Source organism: Gouania willdenowi, chromosome 22 (genome assembly GCF_900634775.1).
Source record: "Gouania willdenowi chromosome 22, fGouWil2.1, whole genome shotgun sequence".
Lineage (NCBI taxonomy): Eukaryota > Metazoa > Chordata > Actinopteri > Blenniiformes > Gobiesocidae > Gouania > Gouania willdenowi.
Genome location: NC_041065.1, coordinates 30,144,932 through 30,162,056, shown reverse-complemented (window position 1 = coordinate 30,162,056; position 17,125 = coordinate 30,144,932). Strand labels below are relative to the sequence as shown.

Sequence of the window (17,125 nt, the reverse complement as noted above, 5' to 3'; positions counted from 1 at the left end):
ATTCACTGTCCAGGGAAAGTGTCTTATGACATATTTTCTCTTTGAAATATGTCTGCTCTCAATGATTCATTTCCAAATGTTCAAACAGTTTCACACAACGTTGTTATTGATATGTAGTATGTACACATTTTAAAGGTCAAACATTCGCTTATGTGTGGATTTGTTTTTAGCCGAATCAAATTATCAAATTATAGACCATTATAAAAACAGTGACCACTGGAACATTTTGCATGTTTATGGCCATAAGTTAGGCAAAAATTTGTCTGATTAATGTGAATTTTGAATGTGACTGAGCAGAACAAAGCAATTTATATTGTATTTTAGAAATACAGTTTGTCTCTTCTTATTTATCAGTGGCTTTAGAGTCCATATATGTTGACAATGTTACTAATTAAAGTTCCTTATTATAATTTAGTAGTGTTTTACTTGTTTGTCTTGAATCATATTTTGGGTAGTCGAAGAATTTGTGTTCATGTACAGTATATATCAATGGTCTTATTTCATATATCAGCAGATATATCAAATATCAGCTTTAAAAAACACAATATTGGTATCAGCTCCTCAACTTTTGAGGACTAGTTTTAAGAAAATTTCTGGATTATTTAAAAATTGAGAGATCTTTCAACAATTTGAAATAAAAAATAACTGCCATCACCTGACATAAGCCTGGGGAAACTAAGAGCCCTGCAAATATCGTGGGATTTCATTGAATTTTTGTTCTTGGAGATATAATCTACAACTGAATTAGTGGGAAACGTACTAAATAATTCATGTTTTTACTTTCTCCTGCGGGACGCATTTGATGCTCTAAAGCAGCGATTCTCAACTGGTGGGTCGGGACCTGTACTGGGTGGTCGTGGACAGCTGGTAAAAAATAAATAAATAAATAAATACTTAATGTCTCCCATGTTGAACTTGTCTTCCGTCTTAAAATAAACTTTTCTTTTGACAGGCATGCTGTGAAATGCGTGTTGCACAAGAAAATAGTTATTTTTGAAAAATGAAATTTGGTTGGTTGAATTCTTTGAAAAAAAATGACTTGACAAAAGGTGGGTCCCAGGGTGAGAACAGATAAGAAACCCTACCCTAAAGGGCCATATAGGGCCTCCGGGGTATAGAGTATATATGCTGTGTATATTAATGTTCATATATCAACAGATATATCAGCTATTGGAAAATACATCAAATATCAGCTTTTTTTTTTCAATATCAGCCACAAAAGTGCCATATAAATCAGGCTTTAATCTATGATAAATCTGTTGTCAGGAGCAAACTAAAGACTGTAGTGCATTGATTAAAAAAAAGGATAAAAAACAATTAATTAATCAAAATCAATCATGTCACTTGAAAATATATTTAATTTTTGAACTGCATATGGGCAAAATCCAGCACTAGTAGTGCAAAATATATGAATAAATAAATAAAATAAGATGCAGCAAACTTGGCGTTGTTTTGTAATTGTAAATCCACAATTTAGCCGAGTCATTGTTTAAGCCGCAGGGTTCAAAGCGTGAGAAAAAGTAGCGGCTAATAGTCTGGAAATTATGGTATGTATGATATCGGCCAATACTCAAGGCTGCAATATCGGTATTGTATCAGAAGTGAAAAAGTTGTATTGGGACATCCCTACTAAAGTACACATGAGGAGTAACTACAGTGAGTGATCTTTTTAACACAGGTGTCCCGATCTGATATTGATATCGGTCCAATATCAGCCACAAAACCAATATCAGATTTTATAGGGCTGCATCTAGAATCACCGATAAGCACTCTGATAAAATTTTGCACTCCAGCACTTCTATCCATAGGTGACTGTGGTTCACACTCCAGCAAAGTAACCTCATGTTGCTGACTATTGTTCTCTGTTTGAGTAACAACACTTGATCAAGCCTTTTCTAGCATTTCACACTACAAAATAAAGATATGATTCGTGTTGATATTGTATCGGATCAATAACGAGCAAGGCTGCAATATTGGCTGCAATATTGGTATCATATCGAAAGTGAAAAAGTTGTATCGGACATCCCTACTTTTTAAACATGCACCTCCTCTATTTGTTTTGTGCTATATATTACATTGCCTTGTCATTTGTTCCCAGCTGCAGTGGGACATAAAGTGGTAATGGAATGTGTTCCCATGCTTTGCACCAGTGACCACATTGGACGTGTGTGTTGGTCCCTGTTACATAAGTCAGTCAGTCAGTCAGTCACTCAGTCTGCCGGTGTGTGTTAAAAAGTTTCTGTTCACGCTGGTTGTGTAACAGATAAAAAGCCTCTGCTGTGATTCTAAAAGAGCTGTGAAACACAATGAGACTTCTATGAATGTAGTTCATCAAAGCCTGAGGGATGAGACCAACATAAGCACCAACAAACAAAAGCACTGTAGTGTGTCTCAGAGAGATTGACCACAACGTGATGAGGTTAAATTAGAGCCACAGCAAACAATTCTATTACTCTATGCTTTAAAAAAAGAATGAATAAATCCATTCATCTTAAGAAAAAAAATTATTCCCCTTGAGCTTTTTTTATTGCACTTAACAAATAAACAGAATAATGTAAGAAAGTAATTTATATGACCTTTTAAATAGGCATTACATGAATAAAGTCCTAATAAACAACATTTGCTTAAATAAACAACCACAGCGTTTCACTAAACACTGCATTTAGATCCAAATTAAGGTAAAAAATACCCAGAATTGTCTTTCTGCTAAGACTTTGAATTAAAAATCTCAATATTTTTATCGTATATCACCATTTGGAGAAAAAAAACTGAGAGTTTTGGTCCATATCACCCAGCACTACTTCAACTCACCTAATTTGCAATAAATTAATCATTTTTGCACCATGTTTTATTTTTTTAAAAAAGCTAATAAATAACGCAGAATGCAAATTTTTCCACTTTCCCAATGACAACAAATCAGCTGCAAGAAGGTCTGGCTGTTTTGACAATGGGCTGCATTGACAGTTTGATATGACCAATGTAAACACTGACTGATCACTATTTATATATATATTTATTTATAGCCATGCAGTGAAACACAGTGTCACAGATGTAAAAAGGCATGTGAGCTACTGGTTTGTCTGCATTCATCAAACGCAGCTGATGTGAATGCAGTGTGAATAGTTGAGAATAGATCCAGGAACGTAGATGATAAAGATCAATGTTTCCTATGGCAACACTTAAAAGGTAAACACATACTATTCATGTGCTTTGTGACAAATACTTGGAAGAAAATAAAAGAAATACTTTGAATTGCCCGTTAAAAGAACACATTGTGTCTCAGAAATTAAAATAACTAAATAAATATATACTGTATATATACAGCGAGCCCATTTGTGGGCTAAGATGCAAATGGAGACTTTTAATTTCTCCATAAATTAAGTTGCTTATTCTTACTTCAAACCATGGGTGTGAATCAACAGTTTTATTATGATTAGATTGATTGATTTAGGACAATATTACATACAAATTCCACCAAAAAGTGGTTTAAAAAATACCAAGCAATTTTAGTATCTTGACTATTTATTTTGCTAAAACATTTCAGACATTAAAATGAAAATAATTATTTTTTAACAAAACGACAAAAGACCTGTTTCTGTATTTCACTGACAATGTTGATCGATGGTTTGAGTTTCTATCATTTTGATTGGATTATTGCTTAACCAACTGATATTGATTTTCTACTTCAAAAAACATAGACAATGTACAATCATCTGTTGTGTTGTTGTTTGATCAAATCTAAATCCTACTTGTTCAAAATGGACTTGAATATAAACGTGAATTAATTAAATTCCACAATATTTGCAGGGGCTCACTTTTTCCCCATGCCTTTATCACATGACTGAAATCAAATGATGTCAAAACAAAAGAACTAAAAATTATGCAATTTCTCACAATAAAGCCCACATAAATCAAGATATTTAGAAGTGGGGATCCTGCAGGGACTGATCTATCGCTTGGATGTGCAAACCAGGACACAATAATGTTAGAATTCCTTTTTTCCCACGCACCAAATCTGTAGATCAATCTGTGAAATCAAATAGCTCCGTATATGGTCCCTGAGCGTAAGCGAGTTTGACCCCCATGCTTTAGAGAAAGAGATGCAGGTTGTTTTTGTTCATCTGTTTTGATTGGTGTGTATTAGGGCTGGGCAATTTTGCCAAAAAAAAAAGTCTCTGATTTTTTTATAGAAAAAATTAGATTTTCGATTCGATTTTTTCCCCCAATGCACTTAAAAATGACTGCAGACATCAGATATATTGTCAAAAGTGCAACTTTATTGCTGTGATTGTCCTCAAGAGTTAAAATGCATAGAACAATCCCTAAATAAAAAGTAAATGAGGCTCTGTCGTTCAACAATTTCAAGCATTAACCCAGGTTTAAGCAAAAGTGAAACAGCAACTTTGATTTTGATTAAGAAATCAGATAACTACATATTTTATAACATGACATTACAATTAAAAAAAAAGAATAGTGTGAATAAAAAATTGAACATGCCCGTGGCACAGACACAGCCGACTCAAAGGGTAAACACATGTAAACAAAGAGGGGGCGGGCTCACATCTGAATGCAAAAAAGTCCAAAAAAACTGTGGAGGGAAATAAGAAAAATATTTAAAAATATGTAAACTCGAATTTGCAAAATAAAAATCGTTTTTATCGACAAATTCGATTAAATCAATTTTTTTTGCCCAGCCCTAGTGTGTATCGTACATATTCTTTTGTAACTTGGCACACATTGGTTGTTGATGAACCTCAGATTACCATCTGACCTATCCCAACTTTTTTTTATTTTTATTTATTTACTATTATCTTGTTTTTTTGTTTATATTACTTTAATTTTGTTTTATTTATTTATTTTGTATTTTAAGTATTAGTATGCTGTGTGTTTAATTTTATTCTGTGCATTTTATTTATTGACTTACAATTTGTTTTGTACATTTTGTCCATTTTATTTATGCGTGTATACAGTATATACTGTATCTATGGGTATGTGTGTATACATTCTAATTTTGTGGGACCCTTTTGTCCCTTCTGTTTAATCTTATAAATACTATATATTGCTTTGTTTAGCACTATTGTTGCTATTATTCCTACTATTACAGTACTATACTACTTTTTTTATTATTGCCAGTTTTCTTTTGTTTTGGTTTATCCCTGGTCTAGTTATTGTTTTGTTTGTTTTTTGTATGTAATTACTGTACCATGTGTGGAAAACTTTGTTAATGGAGTGTCAAAAATGTGTAATAAAAAATAGTTTTGAAAAAAAGAAAGGAAAGAAAAAGAGACTCTAATTTTTCTGTATAGTACAGTACAGTCAAAAATTGATAGAAAATTTGAGAAATACACCACAGACTAACAGTATTATTGCTCAATAAAATACTATACACTCTTGTCAGGATTAATTTATGCTGTCGAGGCCATTTTATCACACTTCTGACAATAGCAGATAATTAGCTACATATTACATAGGAGAGACCATAATAACTTAATATTGAAGTAGTTGCATTGGTATTAAAAATAAAAAATTCCACTCATTGTTATGAATTTGTACATTAGGTCTTAGGGGTTTAAGAGAGCTTGCTGTTCCACAAATGAAAATGCATATGCAATTATGGAGAGGGTACTTATAATATGAAGGGGTATGTATGATTTGACAAAAATTCAAAAATGGGGTACACGGGACAAAAAAAGATTAGGATCCACTTAGTGCTGGCTGATATGGACCAAAACCCATATCTCAATATTTGGGTAGATATATAACGATCATTTTAACACTTTTGCTAATGTAAATTGACACTCAGGCACATTTATTACCAAACAGCTGCACAATTTGTGCAACTTTTGGCTTTTTCTTCTATAAGGGACAGCATGTGTGAGTGAGTTCTGTAGTGTGGCTTGTTTAGGAGAAGGTCTGGGTTAGGACGCACTCAGAAATCCATCAAACTGTGCTTTTTATGCAGTTCAGAAGTATAATAATGACCAACCTGAACATTAATACAGGAAAGAACAAAAGTCTTCTGTGTTTTTGAGTCATTTTGTGTATTTTTTGGAGTTTTGTGCTTTTGTTTATTTAGTGTTCTCTCATTTTGTGTGTTTTGTTGTTTGGAGTAATTTTTGTGTTTGTATTTTTTTCTTTTTGTGCATTTTTGTTCTTTTTTAATTGTCGTTTTGTGCATTTTTGTTGTCGTTTTGATTTTTTGAAGTCATTTTCTTGTACTAATTTTATGATCATATCTTCATATTCTGGATTAAATTTGCTGATGCCAAATGCCACACAGGCCCATTAACAAACAGCTGCGCAATTTGTGCCACTTTTGGCTTTTTCTTCTATAAGGGACAGCACGTGTGAGTGAGTTCTGCAGTGTGGCTTGTTTATTGGAATGTCTGGGTTAGAACGCTCTCTGCAATCCATCAAATTGTGCTTTTTATGCTGTTCAGAAATAGTGAAAGCAGCGACTCCTAAAACAAGTATGTTTTATACAAAATAAGCTTTAAATATATTGATTTACTTCTCTATATTGTCAAACAGAAAACTCGTTATATTGCCCAGGCTTAGAACCACTGATTTACATCAAACCAATTGCACCACAACATTTATGGACTTCACAGACATGCTGTGCACAATGTGGGAGTCAGGAACTGTAAATTATAACACATGACAGAATAACTGGGCCATATTGACTGCAGGGCTTTTGTTGACAGGGACAGATCAATGAGGAGGACTTATTTTAGAGGTGCAGAGAGCTGTCAATCATCGGGCTTTACAGTTGTTCAGGGTGGGGATGAGAGCAAATAACCAGCCTAAGTCCACACTATAGCAGATTTAAGCACTAACAAAGGGTGTAGGGACAGTTAAAGGTAGGCAGGACAAAGCATATGTGCTGCTAGACAATATATGAAAGATATTGTAGATAAAAGAGGAGAGTCTATGACTTCACTTCCTTTGACATCACTAGCTCAGCGGGGGGATGGGCACAGCGCAGCTAGCTAGTTAAACCTACATTTATGTAGCTGCCCCGACTCACACTTACACACTAAACCATTCACTGGTGACCATTTATTTAAAAAAAGAAAAGACCTGCTTTTCCTCTACCTGCTGCCTCATGTTGTGTAAAAGCAGAAACACACAGGCATCCTCTCGCTTCTTGTTGTAATTCCCCGGGACAATAACCGGAGCGATAATTCATTCGTACGTACCTCTGAAGTGCATTAGAGCCACCGGCTGGAAAGGCCCATTAGAATTGGGTGCATCGACAACCATCTTGTCTCCGGCTTTATCGCATGTCAACATCTAACGTTCGACCGGGAGGACGATCCACTCAGGGCGACAGGCCAGCCTCCATTTTAGCACAAAAGCAGATCAGAAAATGAAGCTCTGCCGCTGGAGGGAACTGGCTACTCAGTGACGTCAGCAGAGGAGCTGCAACGCGATTGGACGAAGGGTATCGACGCTACGGAGAGGTGGGGGCGTGGACAGCTGTGGGAGGCAGATGGTGATTGGGGAAACGCCTCCCAAAAGAGGCGGGGTCCAGGGTGGTTTTTTTTAAATCATGCTCCGCCCCTTTGGTCAAGAGGTTTCAGCTGCAAATGCTAATGCTAATGTTGCTTCTGTGTAGCACAGACAGACTTTAGCTTCACAGCCAAGATCTCACTGATCCACAATGTGGTCCATACTTTGGACCAGACATGGGCAAAACGCAGCCCCCACAATAAATGCACAAAATGACAACATATAGGAGAAAAACAACAACAAAACATTAAAAAAAAAAAATGACAGAAAAATTTACATTCTGTCTTCTTGGAATAATGTTTGTTGTCATTTTGTGTGTTTTTGTTGTCTTAATTTTTTTGTTTTGTTTTGTTTTGTTTCTTTTTGTTATAACTTTTGTGTATATTAATTTTTATTGTCATTTTGTATATTTTACTCTCATTTTGTGTATATCTGTTGTTGTTTTTTTAGATTTTGAAGTTTTTTTGTGCATTACTGTTCAATATTTTTCATCTTTTGTTGTTAATTTGTATATTTTTCATTCAATCTTGTACGTTTTTGTGTCATTTTGTTTTCTATTTGTCTGTTTTTCTCTACTTTTTTGTTTTTATTATGGTTTTGTGTTTCTTAGATCATTTGGTAGATAGGTGTGTTTTGGAGTAACTTTCTGTATTTTTCTGTAACTTTGCGTGTTTTTGGAGTCATTTATCTGTAATTTTGTTTTAAATTTGTATATTTCTCCTTTTATTAATTTGGTTTTTTGGCAGATTTTTCTGGAGTTCTGTGTGTTTTTGGAGTCATTTTCTGTATTGTTTTGTAACTTTGTGTGTTTTTGGAGTCATTTTCTGTATTGTTTAGTAATTTTGACGGCTTTTGCAGTCATTTGTCTGTAATTGTTTTTAATTTGTATTTTTTTTCTTCTCATTTTTGCTTTTATTGTGGTTTCATGTGTGTTTTTTTTTTAGTCTTTTGGTGGATTTTTCTGTAGTTCTGTTTGTTTTTGGAGTCATTTTCTGTAACTTTGTGTGTTTTTGGAGTCATTTATCTGTAATTTGTATATTTGTCTCCCATTTTTGGTTTTGTTGTGGTTTATTAATGTGTTTTTTTGAGTCATTTGGTGAATTTTTCTGTAATTCTGTGTGTTCTTGGGGTAATTTTACTGTATTTACATTACTGGCCACACTAAATTTGACCCACATGTGTTCCCACGGGCCCCCAGTTGCCCGTATCTGGCTTTAATACTGCTTTTACACGTGTATTACATTAAATAATCCAGAATAACAGTAATATTCACAATCCTTTCCTCATCAGATATCGCTTAGTAAAAACAAACAAAACACAAGTGAATTTTATTAACACAAGTTAAATCCAGTTGATTTTATCTACAATAACAAGCCCTTATAATTAAACTAATACAACTTTAACCTTTCTTATGACTACCCTATAATTAAGCAAATACATATACACCTTATACTTTGCTACATTAATAAATTCTCTTCAAAATAAATTTAAAAGGTTCTTTTTTTACTTTTCTTTGCTTGTGACCCATTAAAAACTGGTCCACGACTACATTTTAGGCCACGACCCATAAATTTAGAAACTCTGTTGCCGAGGATTATGTGAGGGGGTGGGAAAGAAGAGGCAGAGGTCATTGTACAACAGTTTTTACAGTTGGCATTTTCTCACTGAGGGGCCAAGACCTCACTGAGAGGTGTCGTTACATTCCACAGCCATGACAACAACAGCCTGAACGTCCATTGGATTGATTCAGCAATATTAATAATGCTTTACTCTTAATGTAAAACATGTTAAAAGATGAATGAATTCAATGAAACACCGCCTCCCAGCTGAGTCATGCAAACAAGCAGTGGAGTAGAGTTTGCCTGTTCTCCTCTAGTGTACCAGTTCATTCTCTGGTTTAAACAATTGTATTTAAAATAGTGTATGTTTCAAAAATACATTTCTAAAAAATGTAATGCAACAAACAAACAACTTTCGTCCTGAGGATTGTTGCATATGTCGCAGTCTGTAATGGATGTAATCAATAAGTTATTCCACAAGGAAGAGATGGACGACATAAAAACAATTCCATAATGTCGTCATAGACCTTTACAGTGTTTTCCAGCAGGGGGCAGTATAGCCTTCATTATTGTACAGGAGCCTCCATTTATCTACTCAACTTTCTGTATTATGCACAGCAGCAGCAGAGATTGGCTTATTGTTTGTTTGTTTTTTTTATCACAGCAGGGTCACAAAAATATGGGGATCTAATTTTAGGATCATGTTATCAACATTCATGCCAGCATTTAGAATAATGATCAATCTGAACATTAATACAGGAAAAAAAACAAAAGTCTTCTGTGTTTTTTTAATCATTTTGTATGTTTTTGTTGCTGTATTTTTGAAGTTTTGTGCTTTTGTTTATTTAGTGTTCTCTCATTTTGTGTGTTTTGTTGTTTGGAGTCATGGAGTTTTCCTTTTTTGTGCAATTGACTGTCGTTTTTGTGGCATTTTTGTTGTTTTTTTTAATTGTCATTTGTGTGTTTTTGTTGTCCTTTGAAACTCATTTCCTTGTATTATTTTTATATCCATTTAAAAAAAAAAAATTCTGTCATTTTGTGTGTTTTTTTGAGTCATTTTGTGCATTTACTTTTGGAGCCGCACAACATTGGAAAAAAAAAGCCTATCAATAATCAAGAAACCTATCACTGACAGTTAAAAAACTTTTTTTTTTAATTTTTATTAATTTAATTGCAAAGCAATCAGTACCAAATATTAAAAACCAAAGGTTATAGATATTTACTAAAGGATCCAAGCTGTAGATTCTCAGTGTACGTAATGACAGTTGGGGTTGTTTTGTGTGTGATTGTGTCTCTGGTGATGGTGAACAGACGTCCCAGCTCTGCTCTGCCTAACGCAGTGGATGAGGGGATATTGGAAATATGATGGATGAGAGATCACAGATGATCTTTCTCAAGATATCAAATAAACAACCATGGACGCTCAATCTCCTTTACAACAGACAATTTCAAATAAGTCTGTCTCATTTTTTAAACAATAATTTGCCTGCCCTTTAAAAAATACATTTTCACAATTTCACTTATATCTTCTGCTATTGAATTAGTGCCTTCTGTGTTTAAGTCCTAAAGCTGCTGCTGGACACAATCATTGTAAAATTAAAGATAATTTTTTCTCAAAAGAAAGATGTGAAATGTTGAAATTCACACTTGAAAATGTGTTTGTAAACTCACTCTTATTGAGATTGTCAGAAAAGTTTCACGCATTGCATTGTGGGATGTGGAGTCCTGTAGATGATGCATGGGAGTGATTTAACTTCATTCTTACAGTGATTTCTTGTGTTTGACCCAAAAACTCAAATAGATTGCTGCAGCATAACAATGCTACAATGTTTAAACAATATTTATTATTATTATTATTATTATTTCAAAACAACAGTGTTCAAATAGGTTTAGCTGGTTTCTTGCTTGCCCATGTTTCATCTGCCCTATAACTCACTGTATTTAATTTTGAGTATTGCTTTTCTTTTACTGTTGTAATGTTTTGTTCAGTATTTTTTCCCGATATTTTTAACCCTTTAAAAGCTTCCTGTGGACAGGTGTTGTAAATTAGCACAAGTGCTAACACACTAATGTTGAACTGATGTAATTGTGACGTCCACATCATATAAATACATACAATTTTTAGGGTTTACACGGAAAGATCCGAATCTGGCCGAAAATGTAATATCCATGATTTAAGGTGATCTCGCGTGGAATGCTGGGAACAAACTACAAGGAGTCATGCCAATCACTGTCCTCCGTGTGTGGAGAAGAAATCACAGTTCTTTTATTTTTGTCAGACTTTTTGCTCGGAATACTATGAAAAAGCAACTGTAGAGCATAATGATGGAATTAATGAGTGATAACACACATTTGAAAACAATCTTATTTTATGAATAAATGGAATGAAACAGTATTTAGTGTGTCCTGAATAGATTTATTAATAATTTTTAACATTTCCGGTCATCTCCCGCCTGGTGTGAGACTTTTATTTTCAGTTCATGTTCTAAACAAGATCATTTCCATCATAAATATTATGATTGTTATTTTTGAACTAAAAAATAAACATTTTGAAACTCCATATTTTTCCACTCTTTCTCTCAAGTACCCCTTGCAGTGCCATTGCGTACCCTCAGTTGAGAAACACTGGTCTACGGGACTCCAAATCCCAAAATGCAATGCGCAAAGCTCTGCTCTTCGCGGAGTGTTTACAGTGGAGATCAAAACGGACTCTTGAGCCACAATTTCAACTTTTTGCATCTTTTCTTTCCAGCAAATTATCTTCAATTTACTGATGAAGGCAAAACACTGTGTATTTAACTGATAAAAACTAAAGTGTATCGTCCCAAACTCTTTTATTTCTGCCAATTTCTGTTTGTTGCCATGTCAGTTGCTACTTTCTGAACTCAAATCAGTGGATGATCTGTCACACATTGCTCGCTGTCACTCTCCAGCTCCAGAACAAGCATTAACAGCCTCCAACATGGCCTGGTATAGTTTACAGGAAACCACTTAAAGCCAGATCCTGCCTGTAATTCTGAGTGTAAACAAAGGAGACATGAAAGATTGATGGCAAACCTCAACTGCACCGCCTGGTTTCAGCATCAGTGATGGTGCGACATGTGCTGCTAATGCTATAACTGAACCAATCGATGAAGCACTGAGAGTGACACTCATGGTTAGGTCACTGTGTGTGTGAGGCTGGAGTAAACAGTCCAATAACAAACTAATGATTTTAGCTCAACGCAGATGGTTTTTGCACTTGTTTCAACCTTGTGGTCAGGACACTGGGAGGGGGACGTCAAATGTCTTCAAGAAACTGAGAATATTTTTTGAACAATTTGAGCTCATTTTTGATTTTTTTACCCTTTTTCCGCAACTCCACCAAACTTTTCATATTTCAACCCATTTTCATCACCTTTTCATGTCATATTTTTGCTCCTTTTAATGCATTTTTGCTACAATTACCCCCATTTCTCCATCAAATTGAAATGCCTTTTGTGCACATTTCTTACTCTTTCAAGACATGTTCGGCTCTTATAATCCCTTTCCACCACTTTTCCTACCTGATGTTGCATATGTTGACCCATTATTGTCACTTTTAACCTCTTTTCACCATATTTCATGCTTATCTTGGCCAATTTAACCACATTCACAATTTGTCATGCCCATATTTTGCCCATTTAAACTACCGGTAATTGTTCCTACTTGAAATTACACCAATAAAGTATAAACCCTTTCAACTACTTTTCCCACCTAATGTTGCATATGTTGACCCATTATTGTCACTTTTAACCTCTTTTCACCATATTTCATGCTTATCTTGGCCAATTTAACCACATTCACCATTTAGCATGCCCATTATTTGCCAGTCTAAACTAATTGCTCCTATTTTTTCTGCTGCTTTTAAGCCAATATTGACACTTTTCTGTCCATTTTAGCCCACTCTAATTTTTAACCAATTTCTGTGGTTTTTTAAATCTCATTTCACCACCTTTTACACCATTTTTGGTCACTTTTAACACATTTTATTTTTGATTAAAACAAGGATTTACGTCTTTCAGATGACTATATATTATGGCGCAAATAATAATAAAGTTCCTGGATAACAGTGGATATTATTCAGATAAATAAATAAATAAATAAATGTGGTTACCAGTTTCATAAAACAATGGATCATAATTGCATGACCTTGATCACGTACTGTAGCTGTTTTCTGAGCTCTTGTTCAGTTGGTCTAAGTCAGAGTTATCTTACATGTATCTGTTTCCTCCATCTGGAGCCACAGCTGATTGCACATCATTTGCATTACAGATTAAGTGGACGGGCAGTCGGCGTTGGTTGTATAAATTATGTAGCGAGTGTAGACCTCAAGGTTAAAAAAAGGTGGTCAATTGTTAATTGTTAATGTGATTCCTTTATTCTCTCTGGATTAAATCTGCTGTTCTAATGGACATAGGTCAATGTATGTTTCAGTTTATCTCTGCGCTGACACTGTGTGTGCACCATACCTGTTAGGGAGCACAAATGGTGTCTGTGTTTTTGAGGAAGTAATTGTGTATTTTTGTTGTTTTGTGTGTTTGTACTGTGGTTTTGTGCAGTGTTTTGTTGTTTGGAATCATTTTTGTTTTCCTTTCATGTTTTTTTTTTTTCTGTCATTTTGTTTATTTTTCTTTCATTTTGTGCATTTCTGTTATTGTTTTGGTTTTTCCGGTCATTTTTGTGGGGTTTCCTTTCATTTCGTGTGTTTTTAAAGTCATTTTTTACACTTTTGTTGTCGTTTTGGTTTTTCAGAGTCATTTTTGTATGTTTTTCTGTCATTTTGTTGGTTTTGGAGTCATTATGTTCATTTCTGTTGTCGTTTCAGAGTAATTATTGCTGGTTTTTCTTTCATTTTGTGTGTTCTTAGAGTCATTTTGTGCATTTTTGTTGTCCTTTTGGGTTTTTGGAGAACATTTTGTCATTTTCTCTTTCATTTTGCACATTTCTGTTGTCGTTTTGAGTTTTTGCTGACATTTTTGTATGTTTTTCAGATATTCTGGAGTCATTTTGTGTATTTCTGTTGTCAATTTGTTTTTTTAGTTATTTTTTTGGGTAATTTTTTGTTTGTTTTTCTGTCATTTTGTGTTTTTTTGTTGTCATTTTGAGTTTTTGCTGTCATTTGTCTATGTTTTTCTGTAATTTTAGAGTCATTTTGTGCATTTCTTATTTCGTTTTGGTTTTTTCAGTCATTTTTTTTTTTGATTTTCTGTCATATTGTGTGTTCTTAAGGTAATTTTTGTGGATGTTTGTTGTCTTTTTTGGGTTTTTGCTGTATGTTTTTCTGTCATTTTGGAGTCATTTTGTGCATTTCTGAGTCCTTTTTATAATGTTTCTGGATTATATCTGCTGTCCTAATGAACAAATATCAACTTGTATGTTTCATACTTGTATGCTGACACTGTGCATTGTACCTGTCAGAGCAGATAGCTTCCTTAGCTCTCTGTTGGTGCTGAGTGGGAACAAGGACGTGCTGAGCCTCTTCTCCTTCTTCCTGGCAGAGTGTAACCCTGGCGGCTGCTTCACCCTCATCAGCTGAGTTGCAGGAGGCACTTTCTTATTGGAGCCCTGCAGAAACAAGAGTCGCAGGAGAACGGCTCCAGTTACTGGGCCAGTTTACGGCCAACATGGTTCCTGCTTCACATGGAAATGACACAGCAATCATTCATCTAAGTGTGACTAAAGGGGTCCAAATATGAGAGATGTTGCAGGTCAGAGAGAGGAGAGGAAATGAGAATGAAATGGGGTTGAGGGAGTCGGTTTTTAGGGGTCAAGTTCCTTTCCGAATCAGATCAGGTGATTGGCCAATGGAGCAACCTGATCACAGTGATAGCGTCTGTCCACGTTGGACAGATTGAGCACAGATGGAGCTGATACAACTGTCAATATAGGAACAAGCAACAGGGCCCAGCAGTCGATCAATCAGACACTCTTCCACTCTCCATGTAATTCAGTCAGACATGTTGGGGATAAAAATAGGTCCTGCATTGATTTGCATTGTGATCAGGGAGAAAACTACTCCTGATTGCTCATACAGTCACTGAGCAACTTACAGTAACTGAGAAACTTTAGGGAGAAAGAAGACTTTTTAAAAAGCTAATGTCCTGATATTTTATTCCATTTGCAAAAAAAAAAGGAAGAAAACAAGTTTATTCTAACACACATGCACACTTGTACAAAATAAAAACGTTTTGAAAGGCTTTTTTTTACTGTAGTAATAATAGCTCTCAAACTCTCTGTTGCTCATCAGTATTATCACACAAACAGCAGTAAAATATCTGACAATATTAGAATCAGAAATACTTTATTTATCCCAGGGAGAAAAAAATGACTTGTGTTATGCAAAGGCCTCAGGAAATATTACAATGAAAAGAATAAACACGAAAGAAAGAAAGAAAGAAAGAAAGAAAGAAAGAAAGAAAAGAAAGAAAAGAAAGAAAGAAAGAAAGAAAAACATTTATATATTACATATACAATATATTACAGATTTGATACACATATACGATATGCACATTTAATGCCGTTGTTTATTCACATTTTGTTTTCTGTCTTTTATTTATTTATTGGACACTTTAAAGCTTTTCCATTGTTTTTTTTTTTTAAATTAATGAACTTCAATATAACAATAAAACAAGATCAAATAATAATAGTACGAATAACACAAATATACAAGTGTACAAATATATTACAGATATATACACATATACAATATGCACATTGTTGTGCTTTTTTCATGTCGTTGTTGTTTTGTTTTTGTTTTAAATAGAATTTTAATTTATCTTATTTTTATCTTCTAATTTATGTCTGTCCGACAGTCGTATATTTGCACTAATATCCTTATATGTTGGTATTTATTTTTGTTCTTACTGTCTGCTGTTATTCTATTGTGTTGCTGCAACGTGTGCATGAAATTCCCCTATTCAATAAAGGTTTATTCTATTCTATTCTATTCTATTCTATTCTATTCTATTCTATTCTATTCTATTCAAGAATGAAAGCTGTTAAAGTGATGAGGTGTAGAGGTAGGAATTAAAAATAAATAAACCTTACTTCTTGATCAGCTGCCGACCCCTTTTTCCCTCCAGATCTTTTGGATCTCTCTGGATTAGATGACTCCTTAAAACAAAAACAATCTCATCAACAGGAAGTCAATCTAACGTAAAAAAACCCCCAAAATAAAACATAATAAATTACCTTTTCCTTTCTGCTCCTGTGAGGCATGCTGACATGGGAATCCCCAGCGTCAGTCACTCACTGACAGCACACACGTCTGTGTCCGTGCACACACTGAGGATCCATTCACCGCCGGACGTCCAAACACCATGTGACCTAGCCACAAGAAGGTGTCATCCCGTTTCCACGCTGCGCCTGCAGGCCACGACTCGCTCCGTCACAAAGAACTCATTCATTCATCAGGCAACAAGCCACGCTGCGTTTGTCTGCAGTCGGAAACTTTCCTGATCCACTTTACAATGAGATCTTATTACTACCACAGGGGGGCGGTGTTGTATACAGAAGGGTGGAATGTCAGGCTTTAAAACAAGCAGAACAGGGGCTCTCCAGGACCAGGAATGAGGCTGCCTCAACTGCGTCATTTAACTTCCCTCAAAACTTACAAAGGTGTCAAAAGTCACTATAACTAAGCATCAAAATCACACTAGATAAATATAACTAGGGATGATTAACCCATGGTTGTAAACATAAGGATCACCAGTCAATGTTTGGTCAATTTGGAGAGATTTATTTTGTTCACATGTGTGACAAACTAACAACTGATTACAGTGTAACCACAATAGCTCCAAAATGAAACGTTAGTTAAGTTTTCTGTCTTTGAATTTATTTATTGTACATTTTAAAGCTTTTCCATTGTATTTGTTTTTTTATATCACTACGTTTCCAAAATAACAATAAGATAAGAACAATGTAAATTTCTTAATTTTTGGATAGATTATATCAGAGAAATAATAAACTATACCTACTGTAGTTATGTATTGTAACAAGTATAGCCTATGTTTTTAAGGTTAATTCATTGCCAT

The 17,125-nt window shown here is 34.6% G+C and overlaps 1 protein-coding gene across 1 annotated transcript in view; it reads right to left on the bottom strand.

The window, feature by feature from the left end:
• ppp2r5ca (protein phosphatase 2, regulatory subunit B', gamma a) overlaps positions 1–16,401 on the bottom strand; it is a 29,859-nt gene extending 13,458 nt beyond the window's left edge. The window contains exons 1-3 of the mRNA XM_028437188.1: positions 16,284–16,401; positions 16,140–16,205; positions 14,504–14,657 (exon numbers count right to left, since the gene is read on the bottom strand). Coding sequence (XP_028292989.1) covers positions 14,504–14,657; positions 16,140–16,205; positions 16,284–16,310 — 247 coding nt within the window. The 5' untranslated portion in view covers positions 16,311–16,401. The remainder of the gene's footprint in view (positions 1–14,503; positions 14,658–16,139; positions 16,206–16,283) is intronic.
• Positions 16,402–17,125: the final 724 nt, after the last annotated feature.